Source organism: Coturnix japonica, chromosome 3, assembly GCF_001577835.2.
Source record: "Coturnix japonica isolate 7356 chromosome 3, Coturnix japonica 2.1, whole genome shotgun sequence".
Classification (NCBI taxonomy): domain Eukaryota; kingdom Metazoa; phylum Chordata; class Aves; order Galliformes; family Phasianidae; genus Coturnix; species Coturnix japonica.
Genome location: NC_029518.1, coordinates 2093416 through 2118415, shown reverse-complemented (window position 1 = coordinate 2118415; position 25000 = coordinate 2093416). Strand labels below are relative to the sequence as shown.

Sequence of the window (25000 nt, the reverse complement as noted above, 5' to 3'; positions counted from 1 at the left end):
GCTGCAGAGTGAGCAGTGAAAAATCAAGAGCAGGGGGAAGAGAGGAGGGAAAAAAAGACAGAATTCTGGCTTTGCATAAGTTGGCTGCTGTGACCCTGTGCCACCCAGCAGTGTGCTGTGACCCAGCGCCACGATGCTCCAGCAGGCTAAAAGGGGCGGCTGTCCCCCCACTGCTGTGACCTCAGGGCAGTGCCCACCAGGGCCCACATGCAGTCAGCAGATATCTGCCTTGCACCTGCCTCCATCAGGGTGCCCACAGCTGGGCTGCCTTACCAACCTCAGTAGTGCTGTGCCCACAGCCAGGCCACTGAGCACGCCGCAGTGCCCACGGCAGTGCCATCATGCCTGCTGGGTGTCAGCACACAGCCCAACGCCATGGGATACCATGGCAGGGGAGCTAAGATGGTTTTCATTCTCAAAACATCATTAGGATTGAAAAATGAATCTCTTGCTTGCACGTTTTGCATAAATACATGGTAAGTTATCAATTGATGTTCAAATAGCTTAATTGAGTTTGAGAGGGGGAAAGGTCATTTAATTGGTCTATATTGAAATGTTAACAGAAACAGATATGGGGAGGAATAGACTTTAATGGCTGCAGTGTGGCACTGATGTCTGCATTCACTTGCAAAATTGTTAATTGGGGCACTTTGGTAGTTCATTTGCTTTTGTATTGATGTGCTGAGTCCAACGAGAGAAATTGGGTTTGTATATGGTATTTACAGAGACTTCACGTGCCCTCAGGAATAAAGGAAATAAAGTGTAAATCAGCTGGTTTCTGAATGGTGCTGGTGCCTTCACTGAGGGGCTGGCAGCTATGCAACGTGTTGTCTACTAGCAGTGTGTTTTCACGTGTAATTAAGCTTAGTGGTTATATTTTGGCTTCATTTTTCTTCATACGTGTAGCAGTGGTCTTGAATAATGCCTTAGTACGATTTTTTAAAGTTTTGTATACGAAGTTTTTAAAGCTATTTTAGAACAGACCGTCTTGCAAAAGCAAGGACCTGGATGTTCATTTTAGCCCTGGAAGAAGGCGTTATCTCCTCGAACGTATACTGCAGGGATATATGGAGCTGCTGTTTGTGACCCACAGCCATCAGTGCCTGGGAAATCACAAAACCAGCTCCTGGTGTGTGCTATAAGTCCACCGGCCTCTCCTGCAGAACTTAAACCTTTAAGGTAGTGGCATTTTGTACATGGGAAGGGCAGAATCGTGCTGATTGTCCACCTGCATTTTTTGTGGGTTGTAATTGCATGGATTAATCCTGGTGCTGTTTCATAATAGACTTGCTGGATGCAAAGCTTGCTATTTGAATTTGCTGCAGGAAGGCTGCATTGTGTACAGTGTATAATCATACATTATACTCTGGGTACTCCCTATAAACAGAGGCAGCAAGAAAAAGCAGGCGCAAGATGAAGGAGCTGCGAATCCTTACTGTTACAACAGGGATTCTGCTGTGCGGCCAGCTAGGAGAGGATATTTTGCAGCAAAAAAGCCTCAACCTTGCAACTCTGAGATGAGAAGGACGTGGTGTTGAGCATAAATACTGTATCACGGTAGCTACTTGGTGCTGACTGCCATGTAACACTGCCGTTGCAGGGCAGAGCTTTGGGGTTTGGGCTGTGCTTTGCCACGGAGCCTTTCTTTAAAGTCCTGGGGTGACATCAGCTTCATTTGCTCCTATGTATTTGGGAAAGTGCTTATGTGGAGATCACAAATGTGCATGCTGCAGCTATCTGGTTCTGCAAGCTTAATCAGAGTCCCAGAAAGTGTCATTGTGCCTGCATGCAAATGTATTTACATAGGAATGGGTCTGGGGCTCTTTAAAGAAGGCAACAAAGTTGAAGACGGAGGCCAACAAATAAATGAAAGTTTCTCTAAATCCATTGGATAATAGAGGCAGTGTTAAGGCTAACCACAGTGTTGAACTAAACAGAGGGATTACTCCTGGGTTTTGCATCAGTTGTTTTCTGCCGGGTGGCCTCACTTGTCAAAAAAAAAAAAAAAAAAAAAAAAAGTTTAACGGGAGAACATTCACATGGCACATTGAGAAAAGAAGTATGCTTAATTCCATCAAAGCTCAGAAATCAGTCATTAATTTATTCTAACCTCCGATTGTTGGTCATTTGTGAAACATCTGGCCTTTAAGTCAGAGGAACCCAAACACAAGCACAATGTAGGCTCTTCTGCAGATGGGGCTGGGAGCGGCGCGGGCCGGGCTGAGCGAACGGCTGCCGCTTAGCGCTCTGCTCCCGGGACTTTGCAACACGTTGAAATGATTCCTTCAGTTAATTTACTCTCGAAATTAGATTATTGCTCATTTGCATCTTGGAAAAGTTCTGCCATTAAAAAAGAGTCTCTTGCTTCATGGTGAGTTAACAGATATTTAGCAATCTTGCAGCTTGCTAGTCAGAAATAGTTTCTAATGAAGTTGAAATTTGAGATAGAAAATGTATAAAAGCTTTCAGGAAAGACATACCCTATTTTCCATATGGCTAAGTAATTGTTATGATATTTGTTTTAAAGCTGGACTTAGACACTCCTGACTGCCCTCTAATTTGATATGGCTGGTCCAGACGATTCTTCTTGGGGAAACTTTCGCAGCAGAACGCAGTGAAGGAGATAAATAATTTTGCAGCTAAACACACATTGCAAAGTATAGAAAATAATTCAGTCGTCTTCGCCACTGTGCATGTAACAGTCTGCAGGTTATTCGACTCTACGAGGAGTTTGAATGAGAAGGAGCAAAGTGATGAAAAGCCGATTTGAAATAAAGGTGGCAACTAGGAGCTGGCAAAACTCTGCCTTTTGTTCATCTTAACGTATTCCCCCTGCCTTGTGCTGCGGGATGGGTGTTGCTTTCAGCTGGTGGGGGGTACTGATGTGCAGCTTTGACATTGCCCAGTGCCCCAGGATGAAAGCCACTGCAATTCATATGGGATGTAGACATGATGTAGGGGTGCAGACATGGAGATCTGCCAGTTCTGCAGCCAGGGCATTGTGAGGCTGCATCCCTACCCTTCCCTGCGTGTGCTATTTGGGGCCTAAAGGCCAGGGATCACTCGCTGGCCTGGCAGACCGTGTCCTAGGTAGGAAGAGGCTTGCTCTCCTGGCAAGCGTTGTGATGATGTTTGGGCATGTGACAAAGAGTTTTGAAGGGTTTGCGTAAAGCGGATCTTTCTCTTAATATTTGTTTATCCTTTTCCTCATTGCTAAGTAAATAAACCTTTAATCCCCATTCCATTGTAAAATTTACTGTATCAGAATCACAACCGCTGTAACTCCCTTTGATCCAGATTTGATCCTTCCATCCCAAAGGGGTGTCCGCAGTTTTGGCAGTTGGACACATCGTATTAAGGAATTGAAAGGCTGAACTAAGGACAAGTCAATATATGTGGGTTCTCAGCATTTGCTTGCCACTGTCATAGCATGGCTTCAGTTCAACAGCAGGAATTGGAAGCACTCAGGTTGCACGCCTGTGTGGCGGTCACACTTGGACTCCAGCAGCCAGCATTCCCCAAGCACTGGTGTCCCAAGCACTGCCAGGGCGGTAGAGATGAGAGCAGATCTCTTAAAACATTTGTGGAGCACAAGGTTTGAAACGTTGCTTTGAGAGCACGCAGATGATGGCTGGCACAGGGGTTCTCCCAGCGCTCTGGGAAATGAGCTGTTGACATTCTTTTGGGTCATCATCCGAGAGAGGAGGGCAACTGCAAGGATTGAGCAGATAAATTCATCCCAAAAGACTTTTATCCATTCCGTTGCAACTTGGAAGCGATTGTGTCGAATAGCAGCATTAATGTAGCCCTTTTAGCCCTTCAAAGTGAGCCTTATGTTAAAAAAAAAAATAAATCAAATGGCTGGAGTAATAATTTCTTTAGGTCTTCTAAGAGGTAGTTCATTATTTACATAATTCTGGAGCATAAACCAATCTTTCCTTCAAGAGGCTCTGAAATAGAATTGGGATCTTATAGAGGAAAAGAGTCTCTTTTGAATTCTAATCGACTGGATCTGTCTGAAATGCATTCCTAGTTGATTGTAAACAGCAGAATTTAAATTAATTTCTTCTTATCTTGTCTTTTGAAGAAAACTAGCAACGCGTTTGAAAAGTTTCGTTTTAAAACGCAGCTTGGAGTTTATTTTATTTCTTTTTTTTTTTGCTTGATGAAACAGGTGTTAGGCAGGATGGGTTTTGACAGCCGGACGGTTGTACGTTAGTCTGGGTTATTATGAAATAAATAGGAAAAGAAAAAAAAGAAAAAAAAACACCAAAAACTTCTTGACTTGAACTCAAATGATACTATATAGGCTGAATGTGCAGGAAAGGTTCCCACAATGCACTGTGAAAATCTAGGCTAACAAACACCTCCGCTGCGTTGAAAACCCCCCAAAAAGACAAAAGCACAATGAAATAGAAAGCTTACCACCGGTAGCTTTCAAAACGACAAACTAGGCAAACTATACATCTCCACCACTCCAATTTTGTCAGAATGCTAATGAGCCTGCTCTGATCTTTACTCGGCTTCCCGTGTTTTCTACATCTTCAAGGACCACATGGCGCTAGCAAAATAAAGACAACTAAATGAGAATTTCGAATGCTTTTTGTGTTGGGACCTGGTGCCTTTCAGTTGACGCGCTCGTTGAATATTCTCAACTTAAAAGCGTACAACAGGGGGCTGGGTATGAACTTTTTAGCAGGGAAAAATTTGTACAAAAGTAAATTAGTGTGATGAGGAAAATATGAGAAAAATTTCTGATTAATTTCCACTCTATAATATCAATGACACCTTCAGCCCCTCTCATACTCCTCGAACAAGAGATGCTGATAAAAGATGAATGATTCTGTGTTGTTCGCAGTGAATGTTTAGTGGTTTTTTTAATAGCAGCATTCTACATAAAAGGCACCAGGAAGTACTCTGCATTAGCAGTTGAGATCACTAGTTAATAGGATGATGTCTTTTAGCTTTTGTCACAAGATTATTAGAAAGGATGGGTTTCTCTTCTCATCCTGGCATACTTTGGAGTGGTTCTTGAGCACAAGTGCTAAAATACAGGTTTCTCCATATTGTTTGCCATGCAAAGTAAAAGCCCTTTTAATGCAACACCTTTTACTTTTCTTTCTTTTTTTCTTTTTTTTCTTTTTTTACCAGGTGATTTTGTCATTGATCTCTTATCTGCCCCCGTTAGCTGTATTAATCACTTGGAGTGTTCTGCTTCTCAATGGGTGCTTGATGATGTATATTGGCACAGATTCGCTATCAAAAAATAAATCCCTTATATGCTCTGCACCTTCACAAACCTGATTATCAAGCTGTATTTACTAGGCTGCATTATACGGTCTTGAATGCTTCTTGCTGGAGTCCCTTGGTCTGTAATAGGAATTCGCACTTGGTGCAAGCTGGGAGGAGGTGCTGCACCCCCAGAACAAGTTCTGGCTTTTAAAACCAATCACATACACAATTCTTTGGCATTTTCCAAAATGAACATAGGTTTGTATCCACCAGCGTTAGTGCTAGGGGAGGAAAATTATGGAAAATTATCTCTTTGCATGAGAGACGGGCTCTGTTTAAAAGGTGGTTTCGTCACTGTCCTCCCTACCAGCAGGAAGGGATATCTTAGTCCCTTTTGCATGCATGTTAGATATTAGGAGGAAGGTTTTACACAGAGGGTGTTACACACTGGAACAGGTTGCCCAAGGGGGCTGTGGATACCCCATCCCTGGAAGCATTCAAGGCCAGGCTGGATGTGGCCTGGTCTGGTGGTTGGTGACCCTGCACATAGCAGGGGGTTGAAACTGGATGATGATCATTGTGGTCCTTTTCAACCCAGGCTATTCTATGATTCCATGAAATGCAGACAACATGCGTAGTCAGCCTTCCCCACCTGAGTTCATCCCACTGTAAAGAAGCCCAGTGATCAAATGACAGTGGTTATTTATTTTCTCAAGGCAACACAGCACTGTTGTTGGCTGCCTAGGGGCTGGAGGAGATGCTGGCCTGCTCCCCATGCCTTCCCCAGCTGTAGCCTCATCATGGTGGTGAAGGAGAGCACCCAAAGGCAGCACAGCTTGCATAGCAGGAGGCTGCTCTGGGAGAGCCCTCAGTGCACTGAATAGACTTGCAAGCCTTCCAGAAGTCTTGCAAGACCCAACAGACACTTGCTTCTTTAGCTGATTTCCATCTTTCTTTGTGGTATTGCAGTATAAATGGTCTTTCATGTGGTCAGCCTAGTCTCTGGCTCCATGCCTGGAAGCCGGCGTTCTCTACAAGCAGGACCTGCCTGTAAAGAGAGCGGTGAGGAGAAAGGCACCGCGTTCACCCTGGGGCTCCCAGCTCATGCTGTGCTCTGCAGAAAGCTTTCTTAATTTTTCTCTCTTTTTTCTCCCTTTTACCACCAAAAACACTTTTTCTGTCAGCTCTGGGAACTGGAGCCCCGGGGCACCTTGGCCTAGCCTGGTTAGCCCTGGGAAGCTTAAGGTTGCAGTGGAATGAACCTGCCAGCTCCCAGTGAGACCAGGCCTCTTGGTGACATCGCTACATGGTCATATTCGGTGCCAGCCATCATCTCACATCAGGCAGCAGTTTGGGTTAAATTCAGCCCTGTCCAGTTAAGAAGTTCTTTTTTACTGCACGCCATCCCTTTCTAGCCCCAAGACTAAGCATTCTGAATGAAGCACTTCTCTTAGAAGAGCACAATCCAAAGACTGTAACTTCCCTCTCACTTCAGAATCTTTACCAACCATCACTCACCTTGTGAGCAGGCAGGTGGGACTGGCCTAAGGAGTAGTCACTAGCCATCAAGTAATTACTGTCACCAGTAACAAAGCATCCAACTCTGCTTTTTGACCTGCAAGCAAAATAGTTTGTCTGCCAGGTTACCATCCAGATCTTGGTGAATTTCCAAGTGAGAAATGATGGTTTTTTTCCATGGTTTAAGAGGTTCAGGTGTCCCAGCTAATAATGCTAGTTTCCTGTGCTGCAAGCAAAGGTTTGATGGCTTTCCCAAGCCCAGGCTTCTTCTGAAGTTGTGTTACAGGAGCAAATTTGGGAATAACAAATTCTGGAGGGTAGAGAGGGACTAGTGTTGGTTCTGTCTAGTTTGAGGGTCCCTGCCAGCATTGTCCTTGGGAAGGAAGCATTGCTTTATAGGAGTCCCCAGATTTTTCACTTGAATCTCACCCCTTGCTGTCTGAATTTTGGGCTACCAGGCTGTGTGTTTTCTTCATCATAATAACCTCACATTTAAAATACGCTCATTCTCTTTACCAAGCCTAGGTGCTGTGTTTCTGTTGATTTTCTGTTATTTTCTCATGCCTGCTGTGTTGATTTGTGTAGGGAAAAATCAACAATCTCTCTTTTTCCATAGAAGTTTGTGACCTGCGACAACCTCAGGTAGCCAGGCCATGGGCTGCAGATGTGTATCTCTCTGTGTCAGTCCAGCTGTGGTTAGTAGAAATCCTGGCGTGCTCTGCACTGTGATGAGAGCCCCAACCTGTCTGCACAGCACTCAAAGTTCTCAGTGAGCTCTCTGATTTATTCCATTTCAAAAAGCAAAGAAATTACACATTTTCTGCTTGACAGTAAGCTAATTTGATGTGTTCTTGCGATAAAGGAATTCCCTTGGCCAAGGCTCTGTCTCGTTAGGGTTACAGTGCTTTTGGGGCCCAAGTAGTCAGACTACAATGCAATACAGCTCAGCCTGGCAGATTCTTGGTGGTATGCACCCACCTTTATGAGGCTTCATTGTGTGGACATCAATGTCTCCTCAACTGCTCTCAGACAGCAAGTTAGTGGCCGTGCGTTTTTCTTCACAGTGTTCCTTAGGCGTTTTCCCATTCAGGAAAATTGTGTGAGGGCTCTGGCTGATCACTAGCGCTCACTCCTGCAGGGCCATCTAAACAAGACACCCATCTTGTTATGTATGTCTCTTGGTGGCAACTCTTGTTCACGTTCAGTGATTTTTAATAACCAAGGAGGTTGTCAGTCAGTGAAATAAGAAGTGTTTTGGAGGGAAGATGAGTGTGGTAATACTGAAATGGAGGGTGTAAAGCTCGAGGTCGAGCAGCCCAGCTGTTCACACTGCCTGCTGGAGGCTCTTTCAACACTGAGATCTTTTAAGACTAAACTAGACTTTTTCCGCCAAAGATTGTCCTCTTGAAGGAGGTTAGCCCCTATCCTATAGCAGGAAGGATCTAGTTTCTCACTCTCGTGTTTTCTGTTAGTTTGTCAGAGTATTTATTGATACAGCCTTGCCTTCCCTTGTTCAACATTCAGCCCTCTTTTAATTCTTGCTGAGCTCTTAGTTTCAACATTGCCTTGTGGCAACGCGTTCGATGGTGAGCGCTGAGGCTTTGGGCAGAGAGAGTTCTTTTATCGGTTGTGAACACACCGCCTTCAATTTCAGTGCATTTCCTTGGGTTCCTATGAGACAAGATGAGGCACATCCTCAAACTATTCCTTTATTTGCTGTTCGTGTTCTCCTTCAGGTAACCAAGCCAATCTGTCCGGTTGCTCCTAATACAGCAACTCGTAAAAACCTGTCCCCCTAATTGCTCGAGTGCAACTCGATTGGTTTCCAGCAGGCAAACAAGCACAGTGTTGTGTGTTTTCAGAATTCATGGAATTCTCCAGCACTCGGACAGGCCACGATGGTCACCTTGCTGCTGTCAGACAGCAAATAGCACGGCTCTCAGAGCAGAAGAGCGGGACCAAGTTGCCAATTTCGGTCATTATTCGCCTCGCTCTTGCTCCCACGCTGGCATCCTGCTGCTGGCCTCTTCACCCAAGTGCGCTGAGGGAAGAAAGCTGCTTCTATTCTGCTTTAAAACTGTGGGTAAACAGCAGCAAATGGGCGAAGAATGGGCTCTGTCTTAAGTAGGTTGTTTTTCGTGTAGTTCTGCCGAGGTAAATGGGGAGATGGGGAGTTTTCTGTGTTTAACATGACACCGTGGCACACACTATACGCAGTGCAAATAAAATTTAAAAACAATTACTGCTTGAGACAGCATGCAAAGTGATTCCTGTGAACCTGTTATTTCTTGCCAGACCGAATGGGCTGGTAGGGGATGCTGATAGAAAGCCTTTATTATTTATCTGCTGTAGGTTGTAATTCATTTTTGCACAGCAGCTAAATACATTTACATGTAAGGATTTTTTTTTTTATAGTATGAATCTATTGGCTTATCTTGACAGATTTACAACAGTGTATCGTGTAGAGGAGTTACTGTGTTCATCCATTTACACTGCAGACCCATCCTGTCCCTGCATGTTGCTGCTTTCTCTTCCCTTTAAGTAGTACTCGTGGTGTTTTGTAGCACTTTAGTCTCTGTTTTCTTAGCAATGTACAGTTTCACCATGTTAATCCATATTTGGTTTATCTAGTGACTGGCTGCCCAAAAGGCTTTAAAATAATGGATCTAATGGCACATATACATCCCAACAGCCTGCTGATGGTAAGGGTGTGTTAGAAGTATTTTCAGCAGGAAAAAAAGGGGAGGGAAAAAAAAGCAGTTTGCTCTTTGAAATTGGTTCAAAACAGGCATTTGTCAAAACGTTCCTTATTTAAATATAGAATAAATAATTAGCTTGCAATTCAAACAAAAATCCATTTGTAAATCCTGAAGAAAGTGAAGGAAAAGATATTTTATAAAGCCTGCCCGGAGGCTGTGCAACATGAAAATAAGGCAATCCCTTGTATTGTTCTCCGAAAAAAACGGCAACATACATGCATGTTTGTAATTCTTGAGCGTTGAAGGTAAAAATTGGCTCAAGTTGTTCCTGAATAACAGTCATGAAAATACTGTTAGAATATGTGTGACAAACCATGGGAGGAAATAAAGTTGGAGCGGGGAGGGGGGCTGGGTTTTTGTTGGTTGTTTGGTTGCTTGGTTGTTTTGTCTTTCGGCTGTTATTAAAATCCAGGCTTCCTAGGACGACAGCACCAAACTTTATGCTGCAGCCTTGCCTGAACCCTGTGTGGGAGATGCCCCAGCCAGATGCACACTGCAAGTGCTGGTGGAGTTTCTGCTGTCCGAGGGCAGTTTGGTGCCCTGGTCTGCACTGATGGCCGAGGAGGGGTGTGGGGGATGTCAGGTGAGGGGGAGAGAGGAGCAGGCATCGCTCAGCTCTTGAGCTGGACAGTCAGATCAGAAAATGGCGTGGAGTACTCCCTTGAACTCCCTAGCAGAAGGGTAGCAGCAGAGTGTAAAAAATAAGAAAAGAAAAGAAAAGAAAAGAAAAGAAAAGAAAAGAAAAGAAAAGAAAAGAAAAGAAAAGAAAAGAAAAGAAAAGAAAAGAAAAGAAAAGAANAAGAAAAGAAAAGAAAAGAAAAGAAAAGAAAAGAAAAGAAAAGAAAAGAAAAGAAAAGAAAAGAAAAGAAAAGAAAAGAAAAGAAAAAGAGAAAATAAACGAGCTAAACCTTGTCGGCTCTGGCCTCGGAGTGTGCAAGCACGACACCAAGGGCTGTGCTGGACACTTAGACAGGGACATGCCGTGCTTACGGCTCCTTCGGTTCTGCCTCGGCATTCCTTCCCACGCGTTGTGAGCATACAGGGCTGCCGCGCTGAGCTGCGCAGTCCGAGGCCGCGCTCAGAAGTCAGCACTGAGCTGCAGGATAAAGTGCAGAGCTCGTAATCAGCGCGTAAGTGAATAAATAGCTCTGCTTGATAGTTAACCAGGTGAGGTTAAACGCGATGAGATGAATTCGGGGCTTTTCAGCGAGCTGACAGTCTTCGTTTTGAGCTGTGGTGTAAAGTGCTTTATCCCGAGATGAGGCATTGTGGCAGAAGCTCACTCTGCCTCCTTCCCCTGGCCGTGCTGGAATACAGCCTCCTTTCTCTGCCGCTAACAAGACTGCTTCACCACCACAGCCCACTCTAAGTAATTAAATCAATCCTTTGTACTTACCGTATTCTCCTCTAGTGACGGTACTAGATCTGATTATATGCTTCATGCATATTCAAAGTACGGCACTGACAGCTCTTTAATGAGCTCTTACTTAATCAGCGCGAACAATGTTCATCTTGTTCTTTTTTTCCTCATACATTAGAGCTAGGAACAGTTGGGGAAAAAATGAAACATCCAGCATTCATTTGAAAAATATATTGTACTTTGAAAAGTGTCTAAGCTGGGGAAGTTGCATTCTGCCCTTTAAAAGTCTGATGGACAAATTGGATTACTAGTATTGGATTAAATAACAAATGGTGAGAGGAGAAATGAGAAAAGCTCGCTGTGATCACAGGCTTTAATATTTTTTGTTACTTATAAAGCTGAAGGGGTCTTTAACCAGTTATTAAAGTCAGGATTAATTTGTAATGGTCCAACTTACTAGCTTTAAAAGGGTTTTGTTGTTGTTGTTGTTGTTTATCCAAAACAATGGTGTAGTGCCTGCGTTATGGGAGGAAATGTAAGTTTGAGATCTGTGGGCGAGAGATAGATTCTCATCCTCTCGTCCTGGCACAGATAAGGGGTTTGCATGCGTGGTATCGATCTGTTCTCAAACACGTTTCCCGCTTCATTTAAATAATCTCTACAGTGGGCTGGTGTTTTTTTTCAGAGACCGGCACGCATATTACTCCCATTTTAATTTTCAGATCTTTGCAGTGAGGGAACGAAACCCTTGTTCTGCATTCGGAAAGTAACCACAAATGCGAGCAGCTCAGTGGTGGGGTTCTGCAGAGTGGATGTGTGCTGAGCTCGGGGAGAGGCTCGGTGCATTTTGTTCAGGCACTGCCAACATGATTTCAGCTTGCGGAGCTGCTGTCGAAGGAGCGCTTGGTTTTTCTCGGCTAAAAGTGTTTCCACCAAAGAAAGAAAAAAAAAAAAAAAAAGGAAAAAAGCAAATTAGCGCATGGCACCGGATGTGCTGAAAAGAGTTATTTAAGAATTATACGTCCAGCAGCTCATATTTTATTTTGCTTGCCTGGGAAGAATCTGTTTCAGCCCCGTGCACAAGAATTTAAAAGCTCGTGGTCAACAAATAAAATATCACCATCTAGCGCTATTAATATTGCACACATGTGTCATTTTGCTGATCAAAAAGGCCTTCACCGGGGTACAATTGGCCTTTTTCCAAATGCCAAGCTTTTTCTCAGCTTTTTCTTTTTTCCTCTTTCTTCTTTTGTTGCTGCCCAGGGATTTGTGCCTATCGCAGCCGCTATCACATGACCAGTGTCAGGGCATCACATGGTCCGAAGTGAATACAAAAACAGCTACCGAAAAGATTAAAAAATGGGTAAAACAATACGGACTTTGTTAACTCCCTTTAAACCAGCCCAGCCGGAGCGCGTTCCGCAGCCTTCAGTGTCGGCACAGGAACACCGAAATAACGCCCTTGGGAGTGCTGACCTGCAGCTCCCCTCCTTGTGCACCATTGCCAACTCTGTCTGTGGGGACACAGTAAGGGATAAAAGTTACTACCTCAGGTTTAGGTGCTCTCCCTGAGGTTGCCCCTTGTGCCATTAGTGCCAGAAGCTGACCGACGTGTTCCTAGGGCTGCGTATTTGTGGTTGTGAGAACTTTTGTTCACTCACTGCATGGCAATCCCAGAGCAGGCAGAAGCTTCCCTCTGCCTTGCTACCCCCAAATAAATGGGGGCTGCTGGGTGCCTTGCCATTGCCAGTTGTCACTGCTCCTAACTGCAGACCCTATTAGTGGGCCCAATCCAACAGTACCTTTGATCTGTAACTTAGCAGCAAACTCTACCTATAAGTCTTAATCCTCTCTGGGGCAGTGCAGAACTGCTGAATATCATTGTCGATGCCGTGCAAACCTGCCATGATTTTTTCTACACGAAACCAGAAGCAGAGGTCCTGGGGGAGAGCAGCTGTGCAGCAAGGTACAGCTGCACCCCAGGAGCAGCCACCCACCAGCAGTGCCCTGCTGCTGCTTCCTGCCCCTTCCCTTGCACCAACGCCCTCAGATGGCACATTCAGGGCCCTTGGGGTGCTGCATGCCTCCCCCAGTGTGCCCCGATGGTGTGTGATCCTGGCTGTGCTGGGCTTACCTGGTGGTCAAGCCCACCACAGTGGGATTACTTTTTTCAATGGGAACATAGAGATGATATATTTACTTCAGAAGGAGATGTAAAATATATGATGAAAAGTGTCTGCTATCAAAGTTATATTTGTGAAGCTAACAGCTTTGGACTTCAGGACTCCTATAGTGCAGTGCTGTGATAGTTGTACCACTGGGATTCTGCCTTGTGATGCTCTGTGATAGAGGAGGTGGATCTTCCGACAACTGAACTGAAATACACAGCTTAACTTGTGCAGTGCCACCCAAGTAAAGAAGCACTTTCTATTGCAGGAAGAAACACAGAAGAAGAGGAAGCTATGATGCAGGAGTGGTTCATGCTGGTTAACAAGAAGAACGCCTTGATAAGACGGATGAACCAGCTTTCCCTCCTGTAAGTACACATGGTCACATGCAAGTCCAGAAGGCAGATTTACCTGAATATTTACACAGCAGACAGGTGCAAAACACTTTTGCCTTCTTCCCATCAGACTTTAATATGTTTCCTCAAGAACGAGGAACACAGGCAAGCTGCGTAGCACATCGGGGAACTTGTTTTCCTCATATTTCAGACCTGACAATGCAGAGCGTGCAATGACATGAGATTAACCAGAGCTGTGAAAAAATATGAAACGCCAGGCATAGGTACATTTCCAAAGGCCCTACGGTAGAATCAGATTACATTTCAGAAGCGGGCGGGTGGTTCTGCGCCGTGCCCTGGCCAAAGGAAGCTTTTCCCAGCAAGGAGAGGCAGCACTGGGTGCAGCTCTGCTCCCTGCAGCTCAGCTCCTGCGGTGTGCCACCTAGCGTGCTGCTGCGCACAGGAGATTCCACCTCCAAACATCGAGCTTTCCTAATCCCAGGTCTAATTTTCATTATTCATTAGGACAAAATGTATATAGGATAATAGTGCCGGTGTTATCTCGGCAAATAGGCTGATGCTGAAATCTGTTCATTAGATCCGGGGGAATGTTTTACGCTTAGGACATTCCACAACAGCAGCTCTGAGGGTGGATGTGAAATGACTGTTTCCCTCAGTACAACAGAGGGCATTAAAGGCCCAGTTACCCGTCATGCAAGGTTTTAAGTTTGTGTATCACTTGTTTGGAGTAGCTTAAACTTTCAGAGAAAAGTCGGTTGCCAGTCCTAAAATCAATGCAAGTTAAAGGCTCTTTTAAGTGTTTAATGATTTAGTAATTAACATATTGATGAACTTTTGCAACTCGCCTAGGGAAAAAGAGCACGACCTGGAGCGGCGCTACGAGCTGCTGAACCGGGAGCTGCGCGCCATGCTGGCTATCGAAGGTAAGCAATGGCCGTGCTGCTGGTAATGACACGCAGCGAGCGCACCGGGCCCTCGGTGCCATGTGCAAGGTTTAGTCAGGAAAAATAGAAATACAGGGCACAAAGTGTGGTATCCTCGGCATACATGTAGTTGAAAGCACTAAGGAGGTGGAGGGTTGGTTTTGGAGCAGCGTCGCACTGCTTCTGGCCGCAGAGACCCAACAGGGTGACCTGCTGGAGGGAGCTCCTGCCTTCTGCTCTCTGGGTGGGTCTCACACCAGCACCTGGCTGGGAAAAAGGCCTCTTTTTTGTGGCAAAGATTTGCATTTGCCAGGCAAACCCTTGGTTGGGGTGACACCAGGATCAGGGCAGTCCCACACACCCGGTTTTCTCGGTTCTCTGCGCTCCCCGCGCTCAGTCACCTCACCTGAATGAGGCCCAGGGGCAGATTGACATGCGGGATCAGGGAAACAGCTCAAACTTTCCACAGGGCTTTGGAGTGAATTGTACAATAATCCTAGGGATGATTCATAATAAAAAATAAACATCCAGATAGCTTAACCCACTGCCTGCATTATTTTCTTATTTAAATATCTAAAGTGTTTTATAATGCTGTGCCTCTTATAGCTCTCAGTCACAAATGCTGTCGTATAGTTCAAAGCTGTTTGCTTAAAAGTTAATCCTTTGGGCTCTGCAAAATGGACCTTTTGTCTGATCAATGCAAATTGATTTTGCTATTCGGTATTGACCTCTTAACCCTTTGACTGTCCATGGTAATTTCTTTCTTCACCTGATAAGGTACCTGATCCATAATAAATCGATTCTAATTAGTTTGGAGACTTCAGTGGCAGCGTTAAGTTGGGAGCAGGAAAGCAGCAGGTTGCAGGTAGCTTTTCCTATCTGTCCATCTGTGGTTGTGTTTCTGCATAAGGCTGCCTGCACTGTATCCTTGGGTAAACTTGGGTCAGGAATGTACACATGGCTTGCTGCGGAGACAGCCGGATTAGCGGGGAATCATAGCACTGCAATAGTCAGTACATGGAATGCTCTAAAACCAAGGAGGACGTGAGAGATGCTGTGCTTCCTTAAATCAAAATGCTCAGTGGCCTCAGCCATGTGTTTCTGTCTGGGGATGGCAGAGCGGCCCTGTGCTGCTCACACTGACTGGGACAACATCTGTCTTTAGTTCAGTTCAGTTCAGTTCTGCAAGTTCAGAGAACGATGCTGAAACCCAGCAAGGTCTCTCTCTTGGTTTGTTGGTTTTTTTATTTTCCTGGGGTTTTTTTGTTTGTTTTTTTTTCACTGCTGCTGATGGGGTAAACAGGGAATTAGGGAGTAAATGGAGGAGCACTGGAAAATTTGGGTATTCTTTTTATTCATACAACGAAGTCTGTGCAGTGCATTTTGCACCATAAAAGAAATGGTTATCCCATCAGAAGTTTCGGCAGCGCTCTGCTCCAAGCCTACAGGAGGAAAAGCGCTCCTAACAAAACCACAGCAAAATGCCAGAGAGAAAACAAAACGCAGCCTGCGGCCAACCGAACCGCGCGGCTCAAAGAGGGGATTGTGAGGCAGAACACCAACCCGGGTTGGAACGTAAAAGATAAAAGAACTTCTTGAGAGATGGCAATACGCTGCCGGGACGAATCGCTGTAACTTCCACGGGTGGCTGTGCTGGTGATGTGTCCCCCAGGCAGTTCACCCCGCTGCTTATGGCGGGGAAGGCTGCAGGCAGAGCCGGCTGCGGGACGGGGCTGCGGGGTGCGCGAGCGGCTGCAGCGCTGCTATGAAACAGGAGAGCGCCAAACAAAAGCCGGACTTTTTATCCACCTCCTTGAGCTGCAGAGATGGGCAGGGAGGCAGAGAGCAGCTCGCTGCTGTCCGGCAGCTCGGCAACACGCTGCTGCCCGCACGGGGCTGGGGACGTGGGGCCATCCTCCTGCACCGCGCGGCCCCAGCGCCGCCTCCACCCCTTTCCCTTCTTTCTTTTCCTTTCTTAATTCAAGATTTAATGCCTCCTTGGGAGAGATAAGTTTGTTTTTGCACATCTTGGGAGGGGGGTGTTCGTTTTCTGCCCAAGAAATGGATCTTCTTTAGGGTTTTGTACATCTTGATTTATTTCTGGCTTCCAGTTTGAAGTGGGTGCTCTTCTAAAAGGATTTATGCATAGGTTCACTATTTTTGTAGTTATGGTTTATATGATAAGCTTTTTATATTTAAAATCAATATGTAATCCTGTGGAGGAGCTTATCCTCTAAAACCCCATTTGTAAATCTATTTTAGCTTTGTTACACCGCACAGCCCGGTATCCCATAGATTGATTAGGCGCAGCACAGAATCCTATCAAACGGGCTGCTCTGATGATGATGCAAACTCTTTCAGGATTGCTAGTTGACTGGAACCGCAGATAAGGGCTGCCTGCCATCCCCCAACGCGCTCCTTACAAAACTCCCGTTAATTTCCATCAAAGTGCCCAGCTTCGTTATTGCGGCGCCGGGGCTGCGGGTTTTCCCTCAAGAACTTTTGCCCACTTGCATTAAAGCATTTCTATGGGAACTGGCAGCTTGTTTGCCCCTAGTAATTATTGCCCTGCGAGCAGTGGAGGGGGGGGAAAAGACAACGCGAAGTCAGTGAAGAACTGAAAGCATTTCTCTTCCAACGAGAGTTTCACAAACTCCGTCATTTCAGCCCGCGCGGTGCCCACAGCTCTCGGCACTGAGCGTGGATCTGGCCCTGGGGCTTCGTCCCATGGCTGCGTGGGACTCAGCCCTTACGGCACCGAGGGCCCCCGGGCACAACAGGTGGCGGCCTGCCGGGCACCCCGGCATTGCAGGGAGGGACCCCAAGGGGCTGCTGGCGGGACGCTGTTGGGTTAAAGCCAGCTTGAGGGGAGCTCCAGCAGGGAATGTGATCCTACAGCTCCGCGCCGGCCCCGCTCCTTGCCACCTGCTACCCGAGAGTGGGACAAACGGGTCTCTTTTTGTGGGGAAACGAAGTAAAAGCAGCGCACGGCGCGTCTGATCCGCCGGGGATGGGCGGACGCAGAGAGCACGGGACAAATCGTTGCGTTCCGTTGACGCGGTGTCGCTGAGCCCACGGAGAAAACGGGAAGGGCAGCTCGCAGAGGGGACCTGGCAGGAAAAAAGAGTTGGGCAGAGCGAGGCCGACGCTGAAATGTTGGCCCGATGTTCGCCGTTTGCAAAGCCGCAACTGCGGCTGAAAATGGGGAGCTGAGGGGGAACGAAAAAACAAACAAAAAGGGAATGGAAAAAAGCAAAAGTGCTGCGAACAGCTCAGGCGGAGCCGCGCCGGTACCACGCGGGGTGCGCTGCCCCCGGGGGTCGCTCCGCGTTGCGCCGCATTTTCAGCGCTCGCCGCGCCCGTCCCAAGGCGGCCCCGAGCCCCGTGCAGAGAAAAGCGGGGAGAGCCCGTGCGGCTTCCCTCCTCCCCAACGCCCCCCCTCCGTTTTTTTTCCTTTTTTTCCCTTTTTTTTCTTTTTCCTTTTTTTTTTTTTCCTGTTATCATCCCCCCCTTTATTTTTTCCTTTTTCTTCTTTTCGAAGCTCTCCCTCCCTCTTCTCCCCCCCCCCACCCTCCGCTCCCCGCCGCCTCCCTCCCCATTGTTTACCTTCCTAATGAGGGAGGCGGGGATGGCCGCGCGGTGAGTGACAGCGGCAGCCCCGGGGCACGGCCGGGACGGGAACGGCGAACGGCTGCGGAGCCCCTTCAGGGGGAACGCTCCGGGTGCGGAGTCCCGCGGGGAACAGAAATCACGGGGCTAATCGCTAAAAGTCGTTAAAAGAATGAAAGGCGAGGCGGGCGGCGGCGGGCTGTGCCGGGCGGGGTGGCGGAGGGGCTGCGGACTGCGCCCCAGAGGGCAGAGCCGGGCCGGGCTGTACCGCACCGGGTAGGTCTGCGCCCCGCCGGGCCGTGCCGTGCCGTGACCGTGTCCGTCCCGCCCCGCAGACTGGCAGAAGACGGAGGCGCAGAAGCGGAGGGAGCAGCTGCTGCTGGACGAGCTGGTGCTGCTGGTGAACAAGCGGGACGCGCTGGTGCGGGACCTGGACGCGCAGGAGAAGCAGTGAGTAAGAGGCGGGGGGGGCCGGGCTCTGTGCCCCCGCTCACCCCCGGGTGTCCCCGCAGGGCCGAGGAGGAGGACGAGCACCTGGAGCGGACTCTGGAGCAAAACAAAGGCAAGATGGCCAAGCGGGAGGAGAAGTGCGTCCTGCAGTGAGCGGCGGCCCCGTCCTGCGCTGCCGAATCGCCGCCGAGAAGCTGCCAAGAAAGAAAAAGAGAGAGAAAAAAAATGTTTTGCAAAAAAATCAAATCAAATCAGCCCCCCCAACACACACATACACACACACACACACACACACACACACACTCTCCCCCAATCCCCCCCACTCCCCCATTCCCTCGGGCCGGAGCCGGCGGGTCCCGTCCGGAGCTCCGCGCAACCCCGGGTTCGTGCTGTAGGGTTAGAGGGGCCCGGAGATCCAACACCGACCCCACGGGGAGGGCCCTCTCGGTCCCGGTCCTGGTCCCGGTCCGCACCCCCCGCTGTCCCCGGGCCGTATTTATTGCGCCGGGCCCCGCGGAGCCCCCGTTTATTTATTACAGTGTCGAGACACGGAGAAAGCGTTTTCAATAAAAACCGAATCTTTCTTACCGGACCGAGCGCCTCCTCTGTGTGCTGCCGGGGGGAGACGGACAGCGCGGAGCTGGTGGGGGGGGGAAAGTTTGGTCGGTCGCGGGCCGGGGAAACTTCGGCGGGGTAAGAAGCGGCGGGCGGGGGGGGGAGGGGCGGCAGGGGGAGCCGGACAGGGAGCGCCGGGCGGCCTTCGTCTTCCTCCTCGTCGTCGCCGTCGGGCTTCGGGTGTCCCCGCCGAGGAACCGGGGAAGTACGGGGGAAGGAGAGAAATAAAGAAAAACGAAAAGAAGGGGGCGGGGGGGAGGGGGGAGAGGGTGAAGGGGGGAGTGAAGCCCTGCGGGTGCGGTACGCGGTACGCGGTGCGGTGCGCGGTGCGCTCGCGTTCAGCTGTAGCGCGGACGGGCGTCTTGTTGGGGCGCGCTCACCGCCTCTCAGCGCTCCCGGCCACTCGCCGCGCCTGTTCCCTCGGTTTTCTCTTCTTTTTCTTAAGAAATCCACAAAGTTTGGGGCCTTCCGGGGCTACAACCCTCCCCCCCTGCCCCTCTCTCTCTCTCTCTCTCTCCTCTGGAGCCGCCGCGTCCCGTCGCCCGCGGGGCAGAGCGGTGCGGGAGCGGCGAGGGGCAGGGGACAGGGAGAGGGGAAGGGGTCGGGAGCGGTGCGCCGGGCAGCGCGGAGCGGTGCGGAGCGGCGCGGAGCGGCGCGGGGCGGGGGGGGGGGCCCGGGGCCGCGCTGCCATTGCCCGGGCGGCTGTCAGTCAGGCGGGGAGCGGCCGCGGATTGGCGCCGGGTTGGTTACGCACGGGCTTTGCGCGCACATACAAGGGTAGGGCGGCGCGGAGGCGATCAAACCTCATCAGGGCCACGGCTCCATCGCCCCGACAGCGCGGGCCGGCGGCAAGGTAACGCGGGGAGCCCGGTCGAGCTGCGCGCCCCCACCGCCCCCTCCCGGGGGGGGCGCCCGCTCCGCTCCGCCCCGCGCTCCGCGGCCGCGCAGGGGGGGCCCGGCCCGACCCGGCCGGGGGGGTCCCGGCCACGCCGCCCCCCGTCCTCCTCCCCCCTCCCTTCGCGGCCCGGAACCCCGCGCCCGGTGCCGGTGCCGCTCCGCGCTCCCCTTCTTCACTCCTTCTTTTCAACTCTCGTCCATTTCTAATTAAAACGTCCCCGTCCGCTCGCTTTTAAATTAATTAGACTTCCCTCCTCCGGTCCCTCCTTTTGATTCCTAATCCAATTATCTTTTTAAATAATTGCTTTATCTCTCCCCATCGCCGGGCGACGGTGCCTCTCTGCGCTCGCCCGCAACTCACCTTCGTTTCGAAAAAGAATAATTATTTAAAAAAAGAAAAAGAAAAAAAAAAAAAAGAAAGAAAGAAAAGCCCCCGAACCTGCGAAGTTGCGGCTCTCTGACCCCGCTCTCTCCCCGCAGGACCGGGCCGACCCCGCTCCGCCGCCTGAGGACCGAGCGTCGGCGCCGCGGGACGGACCGAGCACTGCGCGGCTCTGCCGCTCGGCCGGGGGCTCTTTTTGTTGCGTTCGTTTTGGGGGTTTTTTTTGTTTGTTTTTGGTTTTTTTTTCCTCTTTCTCTTCTTCTTTTTTTTAAAAAAATTTATTTGTATTAGGGTTTTGTTGTTTTTTTTTTTAACTTTCCTGCGGGACGTTGGAGGAAACCCGCCCGGCTGTTAGCATGATGTCTTACCTCAAGCAGCCCCCGTACGGCATGAACGGGCTGGGGCTGCCGGGCCCCGCCATGGACCTGCTGCACCCCTCCGTCGGGTACCCGGGTGAGTCACAAACGCGGCCCCCCTCTCCCCCCTCCCCACGCTCGGATTTCGTTTGTTCTGGAGGGGAATTTTAAGGAGAATTTAAAAAAGAAAAAGAAAAGAAAATAAGGAAAGGAAAGGAAAGGAAAGGAAAGGAAAGGAAAGGAAAGGAAAGGAAAGGAAAGGAAAGGAAAGGAAAGGAAAGGAAGGAAAAGAAAAGAAAAGAAAAGAAAAGAAAAGAAAAGAAAAGAAAAGAAAAGAAAAGAAAAGAAAAGAAAAGAAAAGAAAAAGAAGGGGGAGGAGGAGGGGAGGTGGAAAAGTGATTTATTTACTCACAACGAAATCTCCATGTATCTCCCACCGCGGCCGGGCCTGATCCTTCCCAAATGCTTCTCCGCTCACCCCATCCGCGGCGGGATGGGGTCCGGCCCCACATGGCAGTGCCGTGGGTCCAAGGGGTTCTATAACGTGGGGTCTGCAGAGGGGAGGGGGGGGGATGCTCAGGCCGGGGCAGCGCGGTGCCACAGTGACGGTGCCCACCCGCAGCCACCCCACGGAAGCAGCGCCGGGAGCGCACCACCTTCACCCGCTCACAGCTGGACGTGCTGGAGGCCCTGTTTGCCAAGACGCGCTACCCCGACATCTTCATGCGGGAGGAGGTGGCCCTGAAGATCAACCTGCCCGAGTCCCGAGTGCAGGTACCGCTGGGACAGGGGCACTTGGTGTGGTGGGCCACTCTCAGCCAGTCTCCCTCGGGTGTGCGTGGGCCGTGCTGCTCAGGGGAAGGGGCTTTTGTTTATATTCTGCTCGTTTGTATTTCTTTTCAATCTTATTTGATTCGTGTTCCCCCGTCCACCTACCCTGTGGGGTTAGCAGCCCCTGTGCTGCCTTGCTGTGCACCAGCAGCCTCGGAGTGCTGCCTGTGGGGTGGGTGTGCAGGTGCTGGCCCCTTCCCCGTGGCCATTTATTGAGTCCTGATCTTGGTGGGCTCTCTTGGCCTCAAGCTCCAATGAACCCAGTGCAGCAGTATGGGACGCCCCACTGCTCTCTGAGGGCATTTGGGGTGATGCTGTCACGGCGCGGGCAGGGCTCCGTGGGTGTAATGGCGGGGTGTGGGTGCGGGTGAGGCTGCCTGGCTGCGGGAGGGCACTCAGGGCCCCTGCTCCTCGCCCCATTGCTCACAGTCCCATTTCCCCCAGGTCTGGTTCAAGAACCGCCGTGCCAAGTGCCGGCAGCAGCAGCAGAGCGGTGGTGGAGCCAAGAGTCGCCCAGCCAAGAAGAAGTCGTCACCGGCCCGTGAGAGCTCAGGCTCAGAGAGCAGCGGGCAGTTCACACCGCCGGCAGCTGCCTCCAGCTCCTCGGCCTCCTCCTCCTCCTCCAGCTCGGCCTCATCAGGGGCGGCAGCGGCGGCTGGGGCTGCCCCGGCCTCCTTGGGCACGACGGCCTCATCCATCTGGAGCCCGGCCTCCATCTCTCCTGGTGCGGCCCCGGCCGGGGTGACGGTGCCCGAGCCCCTGCCACCTGCCGGCGCGTCCTGCATGCAGCGCGCGGGGCCCGCAGCCTCCGCCAGCTACCCCGTGTCCTACGGCCAGGGCGGTGGGTACGGGCAGGGCTACCCCGCACCGCCCTCCTCGTCCTACTTCGGGGGAGTGGATTGCAGCTCCTACCTGGCCCCCATGCACTCCCACCACCATCCCCACCAGCTCAGCCCCATGGGGCCCTCCTCAGTGCCGGGCCACCACCATCACCACCCGCTGAGCCAGAGCTCGGGCCACCACCATCACCACCACCACCACCACCACCAGGGCTATGGCGGCACCGCGCTGCCCTTCAACTCCTCCGACTGCCTGGACTACAAGGAGCCGGCCGCTGCCGCCTCCTGGAAGCTCAACTTCAACTCCCCTGACTGCCTCGACTACAAGGACCAGGCCTCCTGGCGCTTCCAGGTCTTGTGAGGGCCTGGCCCCACGCCGACCCCCACCCCAGGCCTCCTCCCTGCTTCAGCAGCGGCCCCCTCTCTCCTGACTGATATTTATTTGCATCCCGTGCCCTTCCGGCCGGGTTATTATAATTATTATTTTTTTTAAATGGAACAGAAGAGGACTTGGCACACACAAACCCAAAGGCTCCCTGCTCCTGATTGGCTCCCTCCCGCAGGCGGCCGCGCTCTGGGGATGGAAGAGCACCGGCTCTAGCTCAGCACTGCGGCCGTTCCCTTCAGCTGACGCTCCTGGGCCGCCACTGCTGGCAACGAGCCCAACACAAAAACACAACTTTCCAATTTCCTTTTATTTTTTTCTTTATTTTTTTGTTTTTAATTTCGTTTTTATTTCTCAGTTTTTCTCCCCTACCGGGAGCCCCTCTCACCACCTCCGTCCATCCGTCTGTTCGCGAGGGGCCGGAGAGGCCAGAGAGGAGAGAGAAGTGAAGGAGGAGGAGGAGGAGGAGGAGGAGGAGGGGAGGGAAGGGCTGCTCGGCCAACCCGTGACCCACAGACCAAAAAAACAAAAAGCTTTTTGAAAAAAGTTTAAAAAATAATAAAAAGGAAAGAAAAACGGGGAAAAAAGTTTTGGGTGTTTTTTTGGTATTTTTTTTCGTTTTTACGTAGTTTTTTCTTTTTGTTTTGGGGAGGTGGGAGAGCGGGAGGGAGCTGCTCTCCTTTGGAGTTTATGTGGTTTCCTGCCTGCTCCATTGGCCCCGTAGCTCCCTCATGCACGCAGTGCCCACCAGCAGACCCCAAATCGAATCCCGTGCTTACTCGCGGTGCTCTCTCCCCAGGGGCTCCCAGCAGGACGGGCTGTGCGGGGGCACCTCTCTGCGGGTGCGGGCTCCAGGCTGCTTTTAATTAACGCTGCTAATTGGTTCCCTGGCCGGGCTGCACCACGTTTCCCCGTGCGGGGTGGGCAAGCGCTTTCCGAAAGGGTTGAAACCCCACTGGGTGTAGCGCTATGTGCTGAGGGCCCACGGGTAGTTCTGCTCCGAGGGGGGATGCATCAGCCCGGATGGACAGACAGCACGGTGGGTGCACAGAGGGATGCTCGACACCGAGATTTCAGCCGCGCTGCCGGCGTTTCCCTGCACCCGCTGCCGGCTGCGGCTCGGTGGGAAGGGGAGGGGGATTATTTCTCATGGCGATTTCCACCCCCCATCCCCATTCATTTTCCAGCCTCGGTCTTTTCTCAGTTCTCACAAGGGCAGCCCGGAGTGCTCCCAGTCCGGAGGGGAGAGGGGGGACGGCAGAGGCAGTGGGGTGCTACAGGTGTTTTGGGAAGATCTGGAGCACTGTTGGGTCTCCCACGCCAGGGCACCAGGTGGAATCGCCATCGCCGGGCGATGCGGGCAGCGAGCATCCTGTGCCACCTGCTGTAGATAGAACAGCATTTACGGAGCGGCGTCGGGTTTCTATGCCAGCGGCTGTGCTCGTCCCAGCGCAGCTGCCCCCACAGCCCTTCTTTACGCAGGGAAAAGTTGTCCCGGAGCCCACCGGGCGCAGTGCCGTGCAGGCAGCGGTGAGCCGCTCTCGACGGCGCCGGTCGTTGTATTGCAGCGGGCGAGTGAGGAGCCCCGCTGCTGCCCTCCACGTTATCTCACCGCCGCTAAATCGGGCACGAGAGCAGCAGTTACCGCATGTAAAATCCCACATGGGTTATAGCTCCGGCTGGGAAGTGCCAGCGCCGCTCCTGGCGCAGCGCCGTTCCCTCGGTCGGGCACCGAAAGCTTTGGGAGCGCGCAGGGCTGCGCGTTGGGGACTGCAGTCCCCGCTCCTCCAGGATGGGACTTTAGCAAGGAAACCATCAGAGGATTTTAGGGGAGGGGGTGGGGGGAAGTGAGATTTTAGGAAACGGCGCTCTGCATTTCTAGTATCACTTCCTCTATATTTTTAAGCCGAAATCCTCTTAGCATGCAAAGTAAATAGATTATGATATAGCGAAGGATTAGGAATCCCTGTCTGGTGTCGGATTAATCCCTCACACAGACCATCACTCGCGCTGACAGAATCGTGGCTGCCGTTCAGCACACAGCTCTGCGTTCCACGCTGTCCCCGCCGTCCCTGCGCGCCGCCCCACAGCCGGGCTTGGGGCTCTGGGGGAGAACTGCTGGCCGAGAGCAAGAAAACACACATCTTTTATTGTACTCCAGCCAGGTATTTCGCTCACAAATCGCTTCAGATTTAATAATAATAATAATTAAAACAAAAAACAAAACAACAACAACAACAAAACTGAAATAATGTGTATATACTTCTTTTATGCAATTAAACATTTTTTCTGCATTCTGGAAGCTGGTTTGCAAATATCT

At 50.5% G+C, this 25000-nt stretch overlaps 2 protein-coding genes and 1 long non-coding RNA gene across 17 annotated transcripts in view; 2 read left to right on the top strand and 1 right to left on the bottom strand.

The window, feature by feature from the left end:
- The window catches only part of EHBP1 (EH domain binding protein 1), a 185121-nt gene extending 166154 nt beyond the window's left edge, over positions 1-18967 (top strand). For 14 of the 15 annotated variants that reach the window (XM_032443929.1, XM_015856565.2, XM_015856571.2 and 11 more), the window contains 4 exons: positions 13306-13405; positions 14243-14316; positions 18261-18375; positions 18438-18590. In XM_032443929.1, coding sequence (XP_032299820.1) covers positions 13306-13405; positions 14243-14316; positions 18261-18375; positions 18438-18528 — 380 coding nt within the window. In that variant the 3' untranslated portion in view covers positions 18529-18590. Of the gene's footprint in view, positions 1-13305; positions 13406-14242; positions 14317-18260; positions 18376-18437 lie in introns of all 15 variants that reach the window. The other variant, XM_015856563.2, reaches the window with a different exon arrangement.
- Positions 15654-18261, bottom strand: LOC107310699. Its single transcript, XR_001553688.2, has 2 exons — positions 17923-18261; positions 15654-17426 (listed from the first exon to the last, which is right to left on the bottom strand). It is a non-coding gene; the product is annotated as an uncharacterized LOC107310699 (long non-coding RNA).
- A 696-nt stretch (positions 18968-19663) lies between the features above and the next one.
- On the top strand, positions 19664-24024 carry OTX1 (orthodenticle homeobox 1). Its single transcript, XM_015856598.2, has 4 exons — positions 19664-19843; positions 20368-20722; positions 21248-21399; positions 21901-24024. The coding sequence occupies exons 2-4, from the start codon at positions 20626-20628 to the stop codon at positions 22654-22656; spliced, it is 1005 nt and encodes a 334-aa protein (XP_015712084.1). The 5' UTR covers positions 19664-19843; positions 20368-20625; the 3' UTR covers positions 22657-24024.
- Positions 24025-25000: the final 976 nt, after the last annotated feature.